The sequence below is a fragment of the Zootoca vivipara genome, chromosome 4 (assembly GCF_965207765.1).
Source record: "Zootoca vivipara chromosome 4, rZooViv2.hap1.1, whole genome shotgun sequence".
Classification (NCBI taxonomy): Eukaryota; Metazoa; Chordata; class Lepidosauria; order Squamata; family Lacertidae; genus Zootoca; species Zootoca vivipara.
The window spans coordinates 49,634,673-49,654,813 of NC_142587.1; the positions used below are offsets into that span (position 1 = coordinate 49,634,673).

At 44.0% G+C, this 20,141-nt stretch overlaps 1 protein-coding gene across 1 annotated transcript in view; it reads left to right on the forward strand.

The window, feature by feature from the left end:
* Positions 1-20,141, forward strand: part of DSCAM (DS cell adhesion molecule) — a 332,481-nt gene that overhangs the window by 195,835 nt on the left and 116,505 nt on the right. Inside the window, exons 10-11 of the mRNA XM_035116259.3 lie at positions 5,381-5,500; positions 8,063-8,236. Of these exons, the coding sequence (XP_034972150.1) occupies positions 5,381-5,500; positions 8,063-8,236 (294 nt within the window). The remainder of the gene's footprint in view (positions 1-5,380; positions 5,501-8,062; positions 8,237-20,141) is intronic.

Sequence of the window (20,141 nt, forward strand, 5' to 3'; positions counted from 1 at the left end):
TCTGTTAAAGGCCCATATTCATTTGGTTGGAATGTTCTGTTGTGATGTCACTGATAGTATGCAGCCAATGGCAGCAGGTGAGGTGCATGTTCCTTTGACGTCCAGTGGAGGGCGCTATTTTTGGGGGGGTAATTCCAGTTTTACCTGCCAAAGGTTTGGCACGTGTGGAATCTAAGGTTATGTTGGCACTCACATATTGGTACTGGACGCTGTGTCGAAAGTCCCAAACATGGACCCTTTACACACACACACACACACACACACACACACATGTGTGTGTGTGTGTGTGTGTGTGTGTTTCTCTTTTGTATTTTTATGTTGTGAACTGGCCAGAGATTTTTGGGTGAAGGGTGGTATTCAAGGTTAATAAAAAATAAACAAAAATAAACAAATAAAATAATCCCCTTAGGCCTCAGGTTAATTTTCGTTAAAACACAGTGCAAAGTGCCAGCTGTCTTGAACTGGAGAATCTGGCAACCAGACCCAGTCAACTTCTTCTCTCTGCCATTCGGGCATTGTGCCTGATGAAGTTGTGGTTGGCTTCTTCTCTGTGGCACTTAGGTGACACCAGTCCAACAGGCCACAGATCAGCACTGCCTCTGGTAGTCTCACAGCCCAGGGTCTTGATCCCTCTCAGTCAAAGGAGAATACCAAAGACTGCAAGGATGGAGAAAGCAACTCCCTAGAAAACAGTTTCCAAAGTGGTGACCCCGCTTAGAAGCTTCCTTGATGAAAGAGCCCCAGCAGATACTGATACCTTAATTATAGCTCTGGAGGAGATAGCTTTGCTTTCCTCCTTGGACACAGACGACTCCTTCCCTGAACTACCTGCATTCCAAGATAGCTTTGATCTTCCACCATGCCCAGGGACAGCAAGTAACATTTCAACTAACACCTGTATACTAGAATGGAGAGTGTTCTAGTTTTAGTATTGCAGCAAGTATACCTTAAACTGTAGTTTTAAGGCTGGGCCAAATAGCCTTCTTCACATAGGCAAGGAGAGGGTTGAATCAACCCATTATGCTGCTCGCTACAGAGTTAAGCAGTCATGTGGTCACTTTATTGCTTGCTCAGCTCACCTGTCAGCACATGATGAAGTGCATTTAATTTGCAAAACTGTTAGTATGCTGACAATTGAGCTGAGCTGGTGATGGAGTAATCAAACAACTGGTTTGCCATGCAGTCAACTTGGCTCGACCCACAGATTGCTGGACACGGACGTTTATATGAATCAGCCTGCACTTTAACGCCTAGCAGACATTATGAGGAAGGGTATGGGGAGAGGCAAAAATGAATAAATTTCAGAATGATCAAGTTGCATAATCTAGGGTATGCTGAAGGAAACAATTCTGTAAATCTATATGAACTCATCAACAGAGATAGGGCAAAATCCTTCTCTGGTTGCTTTCGCTATTGTTGACACATCAGTCTTTTGGAGTGATTCTGTGGTTTATGGGTGGGCAATCAGGGGCATTATCAGGGAATAGCATTGGAAGCTTCTCATTCAGTCCCATGTTAAAAACACTATGGGGTCTCACAGTGTTTTGTCTTGGCTTCCATGTTGTATAATATGTATACGAAACTGCTGGGGAAGTGGAATGTGGTGTCACTGATATGCAGGTGCTACCCAGCTACATTCCATCTGAATTAGGATGGGTAGCCTACATAAGCTGTAACCAGGGGCGTACCCAGGATCAAAACTAGGGGGGGGCAAGGGGTGGGCCCAAGGCATGGGAGGGGCGGGGCAAGGGGCGGGGCCAAGGCACAGGAGGGGAGGTGCCACAAAGTGGGGACGTGGGTGGGGCTACAGAGCCCAGGTGAAACTGACTCCAGTCTAATAACACCAAAAGGGGGGAAATCCAGGGAAATAATAAGGAGGATCAGAGAAAGGTCAGGACAAGCAGCTATAAAAAGGGACATTCTCAATGAGCCTGCTGAGGACCAGCTGTGGTTACGCAAGAGCAAGGACAAGGCATATCCCATACTACGCACATGGGCACTCATATTATGAATGAACAGCATCCTTTGACAGCCTGGCACCTTCCACGTGCTTTGGACCACAACTGCACTGCCAGAGGCAGATGGGAGTTGTAGTCCAAAGCACACGGAGGGGAATCAGCTTAGCAAAGAAATAAATTAAAGTTTGCCTGCTTTTGCCTTATCCCATCTTTTGCCTTATCCCATTCTGGGCTGCATCAATAGGAGTATAGCATCTAGATCAAGGGAAGTAATAGTACCACTGTATTCTGCCCTGGTCAGACCTCACCTGGAGTACTGTGATTCTATGATTATATGAAAAGTATTGAGGGAATGGAGGAGGGGGGGCAAACTGCAAGTTTTAATATTGTTCCATGCCACCCCAATATCCACAACAGTGAGATTCCAGGGGCCCAGGCACTTACCCAGGGTTCATATTTCCACAGTGGAGATAGCGGTGTCTTTATGATGTATTGCTTATTTACACATATTTATAAGCTGAGCCTACAATACAGGCGCTACATAATTATACTTTGTCCATAATAATTTTCACACAACCATCTTAAGAAATCAATCTATGCCTAGGTAAGCCTGTATAGGATAGCAGCCTGAAGCACAGAAACTATCTACAGCCGCTCCTTTCACTTGAACCCCTCACAGAAATCCTGTAGAGCTGGCCTGAAAGGGACCCCCAGGGTCATCTAGTCCAACCCCCCCGGTAATGCAGGAATCCTGCCCACAGCAAGACCGACCCCTTTCATACGTCCGGATTCCTGTAAGCCTAGCAAGCTGAATACACCAAGGTCCGGACTCTTCTGCCCTGCGAAATGCAACCCAATTGTCTGAATGGTGGACAATGTCAGCAAAACAAATAGGCAAGTTTGAAGACATGGCAAACAGTGGCAAAGTTCATTATGAGAAGGAGATGGAAAGTTATATCCCTCCTAAAGGAGAGAAGAAGAAGTAAAAGGACTCCAATTCCCCCAAAAGTCCACCACCTGCTTTCTTCCTGTTTTGTTCTGAGCATCGCCCAAAGATAAAAAGCGACTGTTAGGGCAAAATTCTGGGTGCGAGAATGCTCAGCCACCTAGCTCATCAGGCAAGGGCCTGTGGTCGTTGCAGAGTATAAAAGGAAGGAGTCCAGCCACAATCTGGAGCAAACAGCAAGGTTTATTACTGCGCAGCAGGTTCAATGCCAGACTGAACACCATGAACAGGGCTGCAAGAACTTTTAAAAGTTCCCACCACCATCCCATAATGTACATCGAAAGCATCATACATACATCACTTGTGACAGGGTAAAACGTCAGAAAAGGGGAAGGGGCAAGGGGCATTAGCATACAGGTAAACAGGAGGTAAACAGGATTAACATACGGTAACAATGCACGATGTCCCAGAACATTGTGTATCTGAAGAAGTGTGCATGCACACGAAAGCTCATACCAAAATATAAACTTAGTTGGTCTTTAAGGTGCTACTGAAGGAATTTTTTTATTTTGTCCCAGAACATTGTTAAGCAAGTACCAGTAAGTATCTGGGAGGGGATCCTTGAGTACCTGGCGGGGGGGGGGGACAATGGGTCCAGGTGTGAGTATTGCCTCTGGCTTCGGAGGGTTGGGAATGGCAGGATATGGTACCTGAATGGATTATGGATATGCAGAGGAGCACCACCCTGGCTACCTGACCTCTTGCTTAAAGGATTATGGCTGTTCCCTGCATCCCTGAGAGCCCTTGGCCAGAGTAGCAAAAGGGGGTTTCATTTAGAAATAAAGATACACTGTATTCATTCATAAAGAAATATGGTTACATAGAGTCTCAGGCAACAGAGAAAGGGTAGGAAAGGGAGCCTTTATTACACAGGGCTTGATCTTGAGGGGGTTCGTGTTGGTGCGATACTAGAGTGGTGTTGTAGGATCAAATGGGGTCCCCTTGAGGGCATTTGTGCCAATCTTGATTCCCAAATGAAGCCTCGTTTGGGTGCCCCCCCCCATAAAATTCCCTAACAGTGACCACCCAGGTTTTTCTATTGGTGAGACAGCAAAGAAACTAAAAACCGTAATACATAACAACATAAAAAATATCTGTTGTCAATGCCAACATACCATCGCTTCCAATGAAGCTACATGCAGACTCTTTATAGCAGGGGTGGCCAACTTCCAAGAGTTAAAAACTGGCAGTGATTGATCTACCCCCTTTTGGGGGTTCAGGTTGAGGTTGTTGAGCTTTTTTTTAGGAAGGAAAGCCATCCATGTTTTAGCGGGTTCAGGTCAAAGTTTAGCTTTATTTAGGAAGGAAAGCCCTGTTTTGGGGGCTTCAGGGCAAAGATGTAGAGCTTTTTTTAGGGGAGCCAAAGTTGCTGAGCTTCTTTGGGGGGAGCCAGTGATCTACCACAGACGTCCAGTGATCTATTAGTACATCATGATCTACCTGTTGGACATGCCTGCTTTATAGCAATAAAGGGGTGCTGGCCCTTTAAGGCTGAAAGAGAAAACTGAGACATCCATGCCCACCCTTTCTAACACACATCTTTTAAGATCACATCACACAGTGGCTGCCCAAACAGCTTGGATGATAAAAGACACAAAGGAGGGAGGACAATTGGGAAAGATATAACACCATTGCATTCCCATGCCTTCCAAGCCTCCGTATGCAAAACCACCCAGTTAAAACGGAACTCCTTTCACACCTCATTATCGCTGGAGGTTTCATTAAACTGATAAAGATCCCCCCTCCCCAAGGACAAGAGTAAAAGCTGTGGTGCCGACCATTTGCTACCTGAAACAAGGAAACAAATTGTATCTTAAATACTGGCACCAGCTTCAAGTTCTCTCTCTCTCTCTCTCTCTCTCTCTCTCTCTCTCTCTCTCTCTCTCTCTCTCTCTCTCTCTCTCTCTCTCTCTTCCCCCCTCCCTCCCACCGCGATCCCTGGGAGGAACATCAGAGTGAGTGTGGTGTTTTACGTACAGTGTTTTAATCCACACCCCAGCTCTTCCAATTCTGGTTCTCCATTCCCCCCTCCTTGTTTGCTCTAGTAAGAGCAGCAGCAGAATGAGCTGAACGAGCGAAGGCTGTGGGGAGGCAGCCCGGGCGAGCTCCAGCAGGAGAGTGTTGCGCTCTCTCCCCTCCTCTCCCTCCCTGCGTCCTTTTGCTTCTAGAGAGGGGCAGCTGCCAGCTGGCTTCTAGAGTAGGGCAGCTGCCCTAACTTGCCCCATGGTGGGTACGCCCTTGGCTGTAACAAGTACCCATTTTGCCATTCCTAAAAGTTACTCAGTGAGCTTTAAAGGTTTAACATCATCTGCATCTCTTGCATGCACCTAAATTCTTGAAAAAGACTTTATAATTAGTAGAACCTTCTTTCTGGCTTTACAAATCACTTCTTTCTTTTCTTTTTGTTTCCCTCCAGTTCCTCCCAGATTTGTGGTTCAGCCAAGCGATCAAGATGGGATTTATGGAAAAGCTGTGATCCTCAACTGCTCTGCAGAAGGCTACCCTGTCCCCACAATTGTCTGGAAGTACTCCAAAGGTATTTCCCCACGCTGATAATATAATATTAAGGAAGAATTGTTGCTGTAATTTGAGAACCTTTTCCTGAACTGATTTCAGCTGCTCTAGTCCTTTGTTCTCCTGAAATCAAGTGAAGATTCAGTGCAATCAGGATTTCTTTCCGGAGATCTCTATGTGAACATATCTTACTGAATCAAAGAGCTGTTTGGGTGCCCACCAGAGTTCTGTGCTAGCCCAGTAGAGGTTTTTGGCATTGAATGTAAAGAATACAACAGGAAAGGAAACTGTGAGCACAATCATTGAAAAAATCAGAAGTGTTTTATTTAAGTTAACATGCGTAATTTAGAGAAGGGATTAAGACCTCTGTGTGCCTGGTATAATTACCACATTTAAAGAAATACACCTCTTCAGAAAGATGTTGGTAATGCTGTGCTGGTGGCCAAAAGTCAGCAATTCCCTCACTTGCATACAGTCTGAAAGGGAACAGCCAGTCCTCATTACTGTATCACAAACAGCTTTTGAAACTACCCTCCATTTCAGAAATAATTTGTCATGTAATGGGCAGGTGTGGTTGCTGTTTGAAGGAGGGGACATTGCAAGTCCAAACACCTCTTGGCCTCCTTACACTTTTTAATAGTTTTTTGCATGCTTATTATTATCCCTTACTAATTTTTAATAGGGCACCACTTTGGAGTTCACCTTGAGAAATGGTTTAGCAAAACTTGGTAGTCCCCAGTAATGTGTATATTATGTTATCCATTTCTGATTTCCCTCTCTCCATTTCCCATTATTGGTTGACCAGATACAGTGTTCATAGATCATTGATGTGAAGACTAAACAAAAGTCCGGTATTGTTGTTCTGATTTCCAGTATCCATCCTTGGTACCAACTGAACTGATTTTTATTTTTTTATTTTTTAAATGGAAGAAATCCATGGGTAGTACAGCCAATCATATCCTTTCAACCCATTGAAAGGTCAGGCGGCATTAGCATACCTAGTAATTTAGTTCATGAGTTACCTAATGCATTAATGTTTTCTGTTCATATAACAAGAGTATTATTTCTGGCCCCACTTGACTCTAGCTAAACATATGCAATTGGCAGATTGTATTTATTTTTTTAACTTAAAAGGCATTACATGGTGGATGGTGTCCCACCTAATTTTCTTTATAGCATATTTGGGTATCAAAGCTGATTTAAAAACAAAAACACCAACTCCAAACTTCCAGAACCTACATGTTCTTTTGAACTACTAAACTTTAGACCTCAGTGCCTTTTAGCCTTTGATGTCTTTTTTAAAAGGCACTCAGAGATCTTATGGTTTTGGAAGCTGTTCATGAGAAGAATGAGAACTATGAAGTACAGTGGTACCTCGGGTTACGGACGCTTCAGGTTACAGACTCCGCTAACCCAGAAATAGTACCTCGGGTTAAGAACTTTGCTTCAGGATGAGAACAGAAATCACACAGCAGTGGCGTGGTGGCAGTGGGAGGCCCCATTAGCTAAAGTGGTAACTCAGGTTAAGAACAGTTTCAGGTTAAGAATGGGCCTCCAGAACGAATTAAGTTCTTAACCCGAGATACCACTGTAGGTTAAATGATCTTTCTCAGTGGGTCAGCTAGCTTGTTAGCCTTTAAAAGCTTACTGTTCAATATCATTGGTGTTGTAACCATATCTGACTATCACTTGAATACCACTGTTTTAATACAATCAGGTAGCCAACACTTGCCATTGTTGTTCCAAGTGCTATTTGCTACAGGTGCCCTGAAAATTATGTGGCCAATGCAGTTGCCCCATCGTCTTCCATCATCTCAAGAAAGATTTACATGGGGACTTTGCAAAACTTTCTGAAGGACTTGAGCCCAGGTCCTACATTGTTACAGTTCTGGAAGCATTCTGTAGGCCCTGAATAGCCTGCAGATTAGTCCTGAAGAACATCTGTCTGCTGGCATGTACTGGTACACGAGGGCAGGGTGACTACTTCCAGTGGTTTCTTCCACACCACATTGGAAATATCAAGATGGAAGGAACCACATGGGCAGCATAAATATCCTAGTTTCCTTCCACAGAGGCATTTCAAAGTGCTTCATTTCTTGTTTGCTCTGTGTTCTATTCCCAATGTTAATTCTTTTTTCCCTGTTTTTTTTTTACTTTTGGTGTCATGAGGATTGCATACATTTCTGGATATTCAAGCATAAATTGAGCATAATTTAGCTATAAGGGAACTAAATAATCATAATAAAAATTAGTTTTATTATTTATACCCCACCCATCTGGCTGGGTTTCCCCAGCCACTCTGGGCAGCTCACTGTAATAACCACAATAAATATGGTTGTCAACCTAAGTGCTTTATTTTCAATCTGGCTCACAGTGATTATTACAAGCACCATAAGAACGCCTTTTCTGTATGATTTGATTTATAACATTTTGGCATAAAGCAGTCCCCATCCCACCCCCCACCCCCCACCCCAATTTAGTGGTGGGGTCTGAAAATCCTAGGTCACTTTTGTTTGGTAACACTCTTCTACCCTCTTGTGTCTTATTTCCACCTTCCGATTCACCTTTTTTTTTTTTGCAATAGGTGCTGGAGTCCCCCAGTTCCAGCCAATTGCATTGAATGGGCGCATCCAGCTTCTCACAAATGGCTCCCTGTTGATCAAGCATGTGCTGGAAGAAGATAGTGGATACTACCTCTGCAAGGTCAGCAATGATGTGGGGGCTGACGTCAGCAAGTCCATGTACCTCACTGTTAAAAGTAAGAATTTATTCCTGATCCAAGTAATACCTATTAAGTTGCAAAGGCATATCTGTAATCTCCTGTATTTAAATATATATACCGTATATTTGCATTCACACCTAGACATGATACAAGAAAATGCTGGGTACAATTAAAGGAAGATTAAGTGTACAAGGGAGGGGAAGAGTTGACACTGCATATCAAACATTTCAGTCAACTTCTGGGACCATATTTGGAGCCCCTTGGAGTGGTCTTACTTGGGGCTCTTACCTGATGCTTCCCATATGTTTTATTGTAATGTATTTATTGCATTTATATTCCACCTTTTCCTCCAAGGAGTTTGAGGTGGTATACAGCCCAAGGTTCTCCCCCTCCTCCTTTGCTCCCCACAACAACCCTGTGAGGTGGGTTAGGCTGAGAGGCAGTGGCTGACCCAAGGCCACCCAGGAAACTTCATGGCTGGGTGGGGGATTTGAACCCTGGTCTCCCAGGTCCTAGTCTGACACTCTAACCACCACACCACACTGGCTTGGAGAGAGATATAACTCCCCATCAGCTCCAACCAGCAGAGCTGAGGCTGATGGGAGTTGTAGACAAAAAATATCTGGAGGGCACCAGGTTGGGGAAGGTTGTTTTAGTGTACGGAACACCTTTTGTATTAATTACAGTGATATATTAAACCAAGACAGAGTTGATTCAAATCACTGCATAGTGCTTGAGAATGCTTTCACCAGGGGATGCTTTTCATTATTTTTAGTTTTCATAATGACAGCATCTCGGCTCAAGGGCCCCTGTTTCAATCACTATGAGAACTGATGACTTCTCAGCAATAGCATGCATCCTTTGTTCTGCAGTCACTGGGCCAGATGTTCCCAAACTTTCCCCCCCTATGGACCACTTGAAAATTTCTGATGCTCTTGGCGGACCACTTAATGATTTTTCTGTTGTAGCAATTGTAGTGTGCTGTACTAGATGCTGTTTGATTTCTAATTTTATTCTTAATTGCTTCTTTTATTTCTAATATTGAACTCAACAGGACTGACTTCTGAGTAGCATGGTTAGGAATGTGCAGTTAGCTATTTTCCATTAACTTCAATGGGTCTGCTCTGAGTCGGACTAGCTTTGAATACCACCTAATGTTAGAAACACCTAATAGCAATACAATGAAGATTCGTATTCATATTTAATGCTGACTTGCCATGGAGCGTCTGAATGAAGCTCATGGACCACTGGCAGTCAGTCCACGGGGCCACCATTTGAGGACTCCTGTACTAGGCCATTCATAGAAAATAGCCAAATTTCTCAAAAAAATAAAAGAGGAGGCAGAATGGCTGTCTGCCACATTATGAGCCATTTTGACAAGCTCAACAAATATGTGTGCAATGAGGTTTCCCTTATACTGTATACTGTATAGGGAAGAGCTTTGTGTCTTCATGTACACTGTTGTCTTCCAGAATCTAGGACAGCACCATGCCACAATGCAGTGGGCTTTTTTTTTACCCTGTTGAAATGGTGGTGAGTCGTGCTCGTGCGTTTAGGCTACATTCTACTTTCTTATTTCTATCTCTGTTTTTGATAATAATTTGAACTCTGGACTTTTGGATTAACACTGAGTTTCTAGAATACAGGGACAGTTAGGAATATTCTTTGTTTTGTCCTTCAAATATGTCATCAGTTGGTTGCAGAAGCTGTTATATAAACAATGGGTCTCCTTTCTTGGGAGAGGGAATAAAATAGTGTGAATATGCCTGATTGACTCTTGGAGGTCTCAAACCAGGCACTCCACTCTTGTCTTTTATTGGATGGGTCAATAGTGGGTTCCTGCGTGTTACCTTGTGGAAGTGCTGCGTAAGGAATATTTCCATGGACTCCTAGTGTCATCAGAGCTGGGCCCTAGCATCAGTAATGCATCACTTCAGTCTGTCAGTCAGGTGATGACCTACCACTGTGTCACTGAAGTCCTTTGAAACACATTACCACAAGTAAGGAGAGTTTTATGGCCCACTAGACTAGTGAATAGAGGGATATAGGCTATGGGAGATTTTTGCTGAGGGTGGCACTTTTATCTGATTCACTGAGCACATGAAGGTTATGAACCATTCCTATGGCAGCGCTTTCGCTTTGCTTAATAGGATTGTGTTCACTAAATAAATAGCGGTGCTAGGATTGTGGTTTCAAGGCCTGTGGTGCAGCAACCTCACAGAATCGTATATAATTTCATTTACCCAGAATGCAATGTCCTGGCCCATAGATCTAGGAAACCTGTTGGCCAGCACTTTACACTGGGGACAAATTTAAGTAGCAGGTTGCTACTGTGGATGGAAACCAAAACGTTGCCTGGGGACCAGGTGAGGAGGGTGGTGGCAAGTTTTTTTAAAAAAAGGCATGTCTGTATGGGGGTTGTGTTTTGGAGTGAGGTGGAGGTCAATTGCCAGCATTATGCTGAGGGCTCCCTGAAGTTCGATGAAAGATTCAGAATACTAAGTAGCTACTGCTGGACATTGAAGGCTTTGGAAAGATTTAGCACAGGTCTTTTCAGGGCACACTAGTGGCATCAATCCCTGGTTGAAAATGTGTGTTTCTTCTCTAGCTTAGTTGGTTAGAGTGTGGTGCTGATAATCCCAAGGTCACAGGTTCGATCCCTGTATGGGACAGCTGCATATTCCTGCATTGCAGGGGGTTGGACGAAATGATCCTCAGGGTCCCTTCCAACTCTACAATTCTATGATTTCTTGATATACTGTCTCAGTGATGAGGGGACTTTTTGTCCTAATTAATCTGGAATGGTCCAGTTATAACACACAAGACAAGATATGAGGAATTGCTCACATTTGCAGTGTTGGGCTTTGTTTGCTTTTAAGAAATCGGGCAGAACAGCAGTTTTCCAAGGCAACTGTTAACAGGCCAGTTGTAGATTAGTAGTAACGCAGTGCCTTTTAGTAATCAGGTACAAAAAAATAAAAAACCCACCCTGGCTTCTCCTTGGTTGACAGCTATACACAGTCTTTGTCTGATCATGCCATGCAGTTTCATGTGTGATAAAAGAGCATCCCTTATCAAATAAGAGCAGGGACCTCTCTGGAGAGTCAGTTACTGTTTGAATCTAATGAAAGCTCCTCTGGCTCTAAGATAACAAACATAGACATGCAATGCCATGCACTCCCTCTCCCCCTCCCCCTCCTCTCTCTGCAACACTCACATGTTCAGTCTTGCATTTGAAAAGCAGTTACCACATGCACTGTTTGTTAGGCGAGACTGCCTTGAGCCAAGCATACATTAAAGGCAGTTGGGAGATCAATAGGCAGAATTATATGATTGGTGTTTCATAGGCAATAGCAATAAGAACCTCTGTGGTGTTCTGCAGATCTTTTATTTGTATTCATGCTTTCATTTGTTGCTTTATTGTTCCTTTGTTGTATTTTCCTCCACCATTTTCCTTGCTTCTTACACACACACACACACACACACACACACACACACACACACACACACCCCTCCCTGCTGCCTCCAATATTGGCTTTTCTGCTCCAGTCCTGAGGGATATCTGTACTACTGCAAGCCTCGAGCTCCCTCGCAGTGTGACTCACTGCTAGCCATTAATTGATCCCACATAATGTGTTTGCCCAGCTCTGCAAGGTCACACTCTAACTGCCTCTCCTTGTACTCTGAATGAGAGGTGGGAGGGGAAAGTGCTACAGGCAGCGTTTTCTGGGTGACAAGGTTTGAAAGAAATGTAGTTCTCAAAAATGCAAAAATGACTGACAGGTCTTTTCCGACTAACCCTCCTCGCCCACCCTCTCCCAGTGCATTCCTTAGTAATTATAGGCTTTTTGGGCAAACTTTACTATGATAGAGCTACTGAGAAACTAATGCCGATTAAGAAGCATCATTTAGGTCACGAGAGTCCAGGAAGTAATTTGCTGCTCTGAGAAAGATGTATGTAAAGATCAACACCTCTCATCTCACAAACCACCAGTAATATGTGTTCACAACTTGCTACTAGCAGTTGAATAACTCCAATATTTTAAAATGAGATAATTATACACAAATGACATATTTTTCAGTATTTGATTGAAGGGCTCATCTGGGGTGGGGTTGGGGGCCCTCACCCACTTTATAAATAGGATTTCCACACACACACACACACACACACACCACGACCCCAATGAATCTCAATCATAAAAATCTAGCCTTTGCAACTTTCCAATGTGTTTTTCTTGGTTTTTCAACTTGGGCAAATGGAAATGTTGGGATGCCTGCTCGTTATTGTTTGGGAAAACTTAAATCTTTCCCTTTCTCTCATACTTGAAAGGCTGTGAAAAAGGGCAATAAAACCGTTCCTTATTTCCATACTGAGACTTCATGATGGTAAAATTTACCAAGTAAATAAAAATGATCTAGTCTGCCTACTTGAGTCTGTGTTGCAACAACTGCTGCAGCAAGCCAAGCAATACAACAAAGCATCTGCTGTTCTTCTCGACAACAGATGCATTATTGACTCAATCAACTTTCCAGAGGTGCCATTGGTTTCTGGAGACAGGGCTCTCCAGATGACTTGACTATTGATTATTGTTCTCGCTTTGCTTGCACAAAGCTTATGTCTTGGTCAGACTCCGTCCAGTCTTTATCAAGCATTCGTTCCGATTTATTTACAGGCTGATTTCAGGACAACGCAGATTCATCCTGATTTGATTGCAAGGTGCTAAAAACCTTCCCATTAATCATCCCACACTTTTCTGTGCTTCTCCCCCCCCCGTCACTTTCCTAACTACAAATAGTCTGTTGTTGTTTTTAAATGGTGAATTTTTGTGCTAGGGTGGCAGGATGTGTTTCAGTCCTTTTTGCCCACTTTAATTGTGCAAATCTAAATTTCTGGTATGTGCTTTCTTCCCACAAAATAATGAGAGTTTGGAGGCACCCACCCTAGCCATATGCAGAATTAATATCTGATGTTTCTCAGGTCTTCATGATGCCAGATACGGACAACTGGAATATTTACGTGGAATGATATTTTAAAATATATATGAATGGGATTATGGCCCATTTGTGATTCCAGGCTTTGTGTGTATGTATGTGTAAGTGTATATCTCCTTTGCCTTGCAAAATGACACAGAAGTGCCTTAAGTAAATAAGTAAACCACCTAAAGACATAAACAACACAGTCTATTGATTCTTAATGAACATGTGCCCTTAAGTCTGTGTAAAGCGCTTGCCTGATTTTTATTTTTATTTTTTTAAAATCCTACCTGTGGTTTGTGATGAAGAAATATGGCCAGGAATTACCGAATGTAAAAGTAATTGTGAGTGGAAGAGAAAGATTAAAACAAAACAAGAAAACAAAGTAGGTTTTTTTTATTTGTGGCACCCAGATAATAGCCTGGGGAATATAGTAAAATCAGGGATCCTAAGTGATTTTGGTTTTTCACAACTCATTGTAAATTACACTGCAAGGAGGTGATCCTTTTGTTTTCAGTTCTCTGCCTTGTTGTTGTTGTTTAGTCGTTTAGTCGTGTCCGACTCTTCGTGACCCCATGGACCAGAGCACGCCAGGCACTCCTGTCTTGCACTGCCTCCCGCAGTTTGGTCAAACTCATGTTCGTAGCTTCGAGAACACTGTCCAACCATCTTGTCCTCTGTCGTCCCCTTCTCCTAGGGCCCTCAATCTTTCCCAACATCAGGGTCTTTTCCAAGGATTCTTCTCTTCTCATGAGGTGGCCAAAGTATTGGAGCCTCAGCTTCACGATCTGTCCTTCCAGGGAGCACTCAGGGCTGATTTCCTTAAGAATGGATAGGTTTGATCTTCTTGCAGTCCATGGGACTCTCAAGAGTCTCCTCCAGCACCATAATTCAAAAGCATCAATTCTTCGGCGATCAGCCTTCTTTATGGTCCAACTCTCACTTCCATACATCACTACTGGGAAAACCATAGCTTTAACTATACGGACCTTTGTCGGCAAGGTGATGTCTCTGCTTTTTAAGATGCTGTCTAGGTTTGTCATTGCTTTTCTCCCAAGAAGCAGGCGTCTTTTAATTTCGTGACTGCTGTCACCATCTGCAGTGATCAAGGAGCCCAAGAAAGTAAAATCTCTCACTGCCTCCATTTCTTCCCCTTCTATTTGCCAGGAGGTGATGGGACCAGTGGCCATGATCTTGGTTTTTTTGATGTTGAGCTTCAGACCATATTTTGCGCTCTCCTCTTTCACCCTCATTAAAAGGTTCTTTAATTCCTCCTCGCTTTCTGCCATCAAGGTTGTGTCATCTGCATATCTGAGGTTGTTGATATTTCTTCCAGCGTTGTCTTTGTCCATGGAGTTTTCTTGGCAGGGATACTGGAGTGGCTTGCCAGTTCCTTCTCCAGGTGGATCACGTTTAGTCAAAACTCTCCACTATGACCTGTCCATCTTGGGTGGCCCTGCATGGCATAGCTCATAGCTTCTCTGAGTTATTCAAGCCCCTTCGCCACGACAAGGCATTGATCCATGAAGGGATCCATGAAGTTCTCTGCCTTATGAGTAACTGAATGCAGAATTATAGCCTTCATGCCTCCCCTGCCTCCCTTCCCCTTAGGCTTTCTCATATAAGTCTCCTGACGCTTTATTTATTGCCACTACACCATTCTGGCAAATACCTAATTGTTCATTGCTTTATACGTTTTATATTTAATTGTCATTTAAGAATATCAAATGGAAACGCTGGGTTTCTGCCCAATGGAAGCCAAAAGCCGTGGATTGTATAAAAATAAATGTAAGCACTAGAATCACCTGAGTTTGCAGTGGTTATCCTCAAATGCATGCTGGCGCATAATAACAAATCAGTATTTTTTATATTATTATGTTTGATCGCACAGCCAGACTCAGAGGAGCTGCAGGAAAATTTATGCTAAACCTTGAAAACATGAAAAAAGTTTCCCTAGACACAAGAATTTGCTCTTGTTAGTATAACAGGCTTTTTTCTCTTTTTTTACTTTGGTCCTAATGAGGTCCTCCCACCATGCGAGATGAACAAGCTCCAAGTGCTGTTTGCTGCCTCTTCAGACCATCAGCACAGCTTTGATTTAAGGACTTGCACTTTAATCACCCATCATGTGTCATTACCCCGACAGGCGGCAGCAGCAGCCGCAAGATACAAGCTCCAATAAATTGCATCGAAAGTCACTGAAGCGATCCTTTGTTGGTTTTCTTTTACAGCTATTCAATGGCAGATCAGCTGTCATAACAACACAGTGCCCGTGGCAATAGGGTGAAATTAAACGTGAAGTATGTTCAAGGTAGCGGGTAGAAAAACTGGAATATCCTTTTTTTCCCCTGTTGATTCTAATGCTTTTTTACTCCTCTCAGTAATGCCGAGCCCATGGCGATTGCCTAAAATGAATACCGTATCTTTGTAGGATAATTGCCACATATGCCCTCATACAAATATGAAAAAGTGCTTTTGTATACAAATGAGTACCTTGCTATCAGATCCCCCCGCCGCCACCCCAAATGAGGATACTGGCTGTAAAAGAAACACACACACAAAGGACATCTTATAACGAGACTTTTAAACAAAGAGTAACAGCATGCCCCCGCTCTTTCCTTCTTCCTTTTATATTAGAGACTAGAGTAGAAATGTTCGTTGCAGGGATAAAGCTCACTTCAGATTTTTGAAAATGTATGCATGGATAAAAACACAATATGCTACAATATTTTTTTTCATTGCTGTGTGTGGATAATGTCATTATTTAGTATAGACACTAGGTGGCACTGGACTTGCTTGTACTTGCTTGCTTGTAAGTCCAGTGCCACCTAATGACTAAACTAAATGGTGAAGTCAGGGTGAAGTCAGGAGTTTCCTGCATCTGTACTGTTCTCGGCTGGAGAACAGTTACGTGTTGTAAACTTCATTTAGGGAAGTTCCGTTGGTGAAAAACGGGACTCCACACTATGGTGTCATAGTGTTATAGCGCATATAAAGCGCTTTATCTTTACAAATGTAGCTGAGGCCCTTAAGAGAGACAATAATGTTCTTGTTTAACTTCCTGACAGGGATATCTGCTAATCCTTCCATTGCACTAAGAAAGTATTGCCATAGTGCTTATCCTCAAAATAAGTCACTTCTCTAATACCCGTATTGTCTGATTATTGTATTTTTAAAACACCTTCACAGGAAATACTTAGTTGAGAAGGCACCTTTATGTATAAGAGCTATCCTGTACAAATATAGTGAAATAAAGGTAAAGGTACCCCTGACCATTAGGTCCAGTCACAGATGACTCTGGGGTTGCACCCTCATCCCACTGTATAGGCCAAGGGAGCCGGTGTTTGTCCGCAGACAGTTTTTCCGGGTCATGTGGCCAGCATGACTAAGTCGCTTCTGGTGAACCAGAGCAGCACACAGAAACTCTGTTTACCTTCCCGCCTATTTATCTACTTGCACTTTGACGTGCTTTTGAACTGCTAGGTGGGCAGGAGCTGGGACAGAGCAACGGGAGCTCACCCCATCACGGGGATTCAAACTGCCGACCTTCTGATCGGCAAGCCCTAGGCCAGGCATCCCCAAACTGTGGCCCTCCAGATGTTTTGGCCTACAACTACCATGATCCCTAGCTAACAGGACCAGTGGTCGGGGAAGATGGGAATTGTAGTCCAAAACATCTGGAGGGCCGAAGTTTGGGGAAGCCTGCCCTAGGCTCTGTGGTTTAGACCACAGCACCACCTGCGTCCTGTTTAACATGGATGCCAATAACTGCTTCTGTGTTCCACCAGTGCATTAATTATCAGAAGAGTGTGCTGGAGTTTATCTTGGAGCAAGATTCAGTGTCATCAGTATTTATGTTGGTGCAATATCCTTTAAATTTGCCAAATGGGGTCTGTCAAGGCCCACCACTAAAGGCCTTTAGAAGATCCCGAAACACGTTTTTTGTGTGTGTCGGTTATGTTTGCTTAAATAAGTTTTCATAGGCTAAGGTGCTTTTATCCATAATTATTTATCAGAGGTTAATGGTTTGGAATGCTTATTTAATATTGTGGTGGCTTTTTTGGTGGTTACTTTAGTGTTACGTTTCATGGTTTGGGGGTTAATTGATGTTACTTATATATTCTACAGGAAGTTGCATTGAGAGCATTCCAGCCCTTAAAGGCAGCCTACAAATATTTTAAATACAATGAATGAAACGGAACATGTCCTACAAAACAAGCAACATGCATATCCCAGATTTCATTCTGACTTTGCTCATGCCTCTGGGACTCAGCTTCCTCTGCATGGGCATCACTCTTCCTATATCTGTGGCCTCCTGGTGCCGTTGGACTCCAACTAGCATCAGCTCCAATCAGCCAATGATCAAGGCTTTGGGGAGTTTGCAGACTGACAGCATCTGGAGGGCTGCTTTTCGGGGGCGGGGGGGGCAAGATTTCCAGTGGGTGATCTCTTTCTCTGCCAGTGGAATGGCTTCCTGCCACTTGATATGGCACCTTTCCTCAGTCTAATGCCCTCCAGACAGTAGTGCTCTGAGGAGTGACCCAGATGGAGTGGCGTTACTCAGGTGCCTTCCGAACATTAAGCTTGCTGCCAGTTCTTCAGAGGGAGAGGGGTGGGGGTCGGAAGCAAGGCAGGTGCAACACATGGCAGCAGGAGCATAGGATGGGCTCCACCGCCACCCCACACCTATGCTTCACTCCTCCTTGCCCCTCTCCCTCTCGGAAACAGCACTGATGCCTGCTACTGCCTCCAGATGTCTTGCAGTACAAACCCCATCAGCTCAGGGATGAAGGCCTCTGCCATCCAACAACAGCTAGAGGGCCACAGATTCCCCACTCCTCTTCTGCTGAAATTTATCAGCATATTTAGCCTTCCCCCCCCCCCAGCATTGCAGGGCTTCTGCTTAACCCTATCACCCCATCGGCTGGTGGGTGCTCACTATAGGATCGGGCCTCACTGAAATCTCTAGGACTTACTCTGAAACAACCATTGTGCTGAGGGGCTTGTGGATTTGATGTCTCGGGTTTTAAACTTTCTAAGCTGCACTTTGAAGAGCGATATTGATTCTCTGACACTTCTGGACTATTTCCCCCTATATCTTAGCTCATGCACTTCATGAGGCAAATAAGCCTCTTGCAACAATGTGAGCAAAATCACATTAAAAATGTAGGCTACTGTACCAGCAGTAAAGCAATTTTTGTGACCATGGGGATTTTGCAAATTTCTTAAGTGTAAAATGGGTGATGTCTTGACGTGCAGAGCTTTCACTCACTCTTTCTCTCTCTGTCTTTTTCATCCTCTTGTTCTGATTCATTTGCCACCCATTGCACCATCCACAGGACTATAATGGAATGTAAAACAAGCTGGTTAAGACGTGAGCTTTAATCTTGGAAACCTTCCGTTCTGAAAGAAATGTATTTGAAACCATCCTTGCATTTTTAAAGAAGTAGTTTAGCCGTGAAATGTTCAGCCCTATAGGAAGGCTGACTGCAGATTTTAGGAGCATTATATTAGGCTTTTAAGTAAATATATGCCAAGTATTTGACAGCAGCATTTCATTCTGCTTATGACATTATTTGGAAAGCTAGCCGAAGAAAGCTCTAATTTTTCGCCTGTCTTGAACTTCTCCAATGACCCAGATCTCATTTTCTGTACATTATACCACACTGAAATATATGTGAAAACAATCAGCAATATCAGTTTGGGTTTTACCTTTAGAAACAATATTTTTCTGTTGATTTCTGTTTCTGTTGATTCTTCCCACCTTTTGAATTTTATTATGGTACAGTATAACCAAATGTATGGTAGCTCTTGAGGCCTTTTACAGGAATTTTTGGCTGGGGCATCGCCCTCCTGCCAAAGGGGGGGGGGGGTTGCAGTGATTTTTAGGAAGTCATTAGTTTGCACCAGGCGTCCTATTGGGAAGACCCAGTTCTCTGAGTGCATGTTCTGGAAGTTGGGCAATAGAGGCAGTACAGGATTCCTTTTGGTGTACCGACCTCCCCGCTGCACCAAGGATTCCCTGCCCGAGCTGCTTCAGGTCGTGTCGGATGTGCTCCTGGAGACACCTAGCTTGGTTGTCTTAGGGGATTTTAACATCCATGCCGACACGACCTTACAAGGAACCGCTCGGGACTTCGTGGAAAGCATGGCCACCATGGGGCTGTCCCTGAATAAGTCTGGCCCAACTCATAGCCGCGGACATGCCTTGGACTTGGTGTTTACCTCTATGGATGTTGGTGATCTGACATTAAGTAAAAGCGAAACAAAAGAAGTGCCATGGTCAGATCACTTTCTGGTGCAACTGGACTTCTCCGCAACCCTTCCCCTCTGCAGGGAGGTGGGACCGATTCGGATGGTTCGCCCCCGCTACTTAATGGATCCAATCGGCTTCCAAAGAGTGCTAGGGGATGTTTTATCCCATGTCGATGGCCTTTCAGCTGATTCCCTGGTGGCCCGCTGGAATGCGGAGTTAACCAGCGCTATTGACTGTCTGGCTCCGAAGCGCCCTCTCAGATTGCATGGAGCCCGGACAGCCCCGTGGTTTTCCCCGGCGCTGAGGGCAATGAAACAGTCGTTGAGACGGCTAGAGCGCCGGTGGCGGAAAACTCATTTTGAATCAGACCGGACACGGGCTAGAGCTCAACTTCGAGCCTACCAAGTGGCAATGGCGACGGCGAAGAGGACCTTCTTCACCGTCTCCATCGCATCTGCAGAAAACAGCAGCAGGAGACTCTTCCAGGTGGTTCGCAATTTAGCGGAACCACCTGCTCCATCCGGGCCCAGTACGGGCCACATGATCTCCTGCAATGATTTTGCAAAGTTTTTTGCAGATAAAGTCACTCAGATTCGGGAAGAGGTAGACTCCACCGTGGGAGCAGGGCCGGGGCGGGGGAGTGCTAGAGTCCTGTCTAGTCAAGTTTTGTGGGATCAATTTCAATCTGTTACCTCCGAGGATGTGGACAGG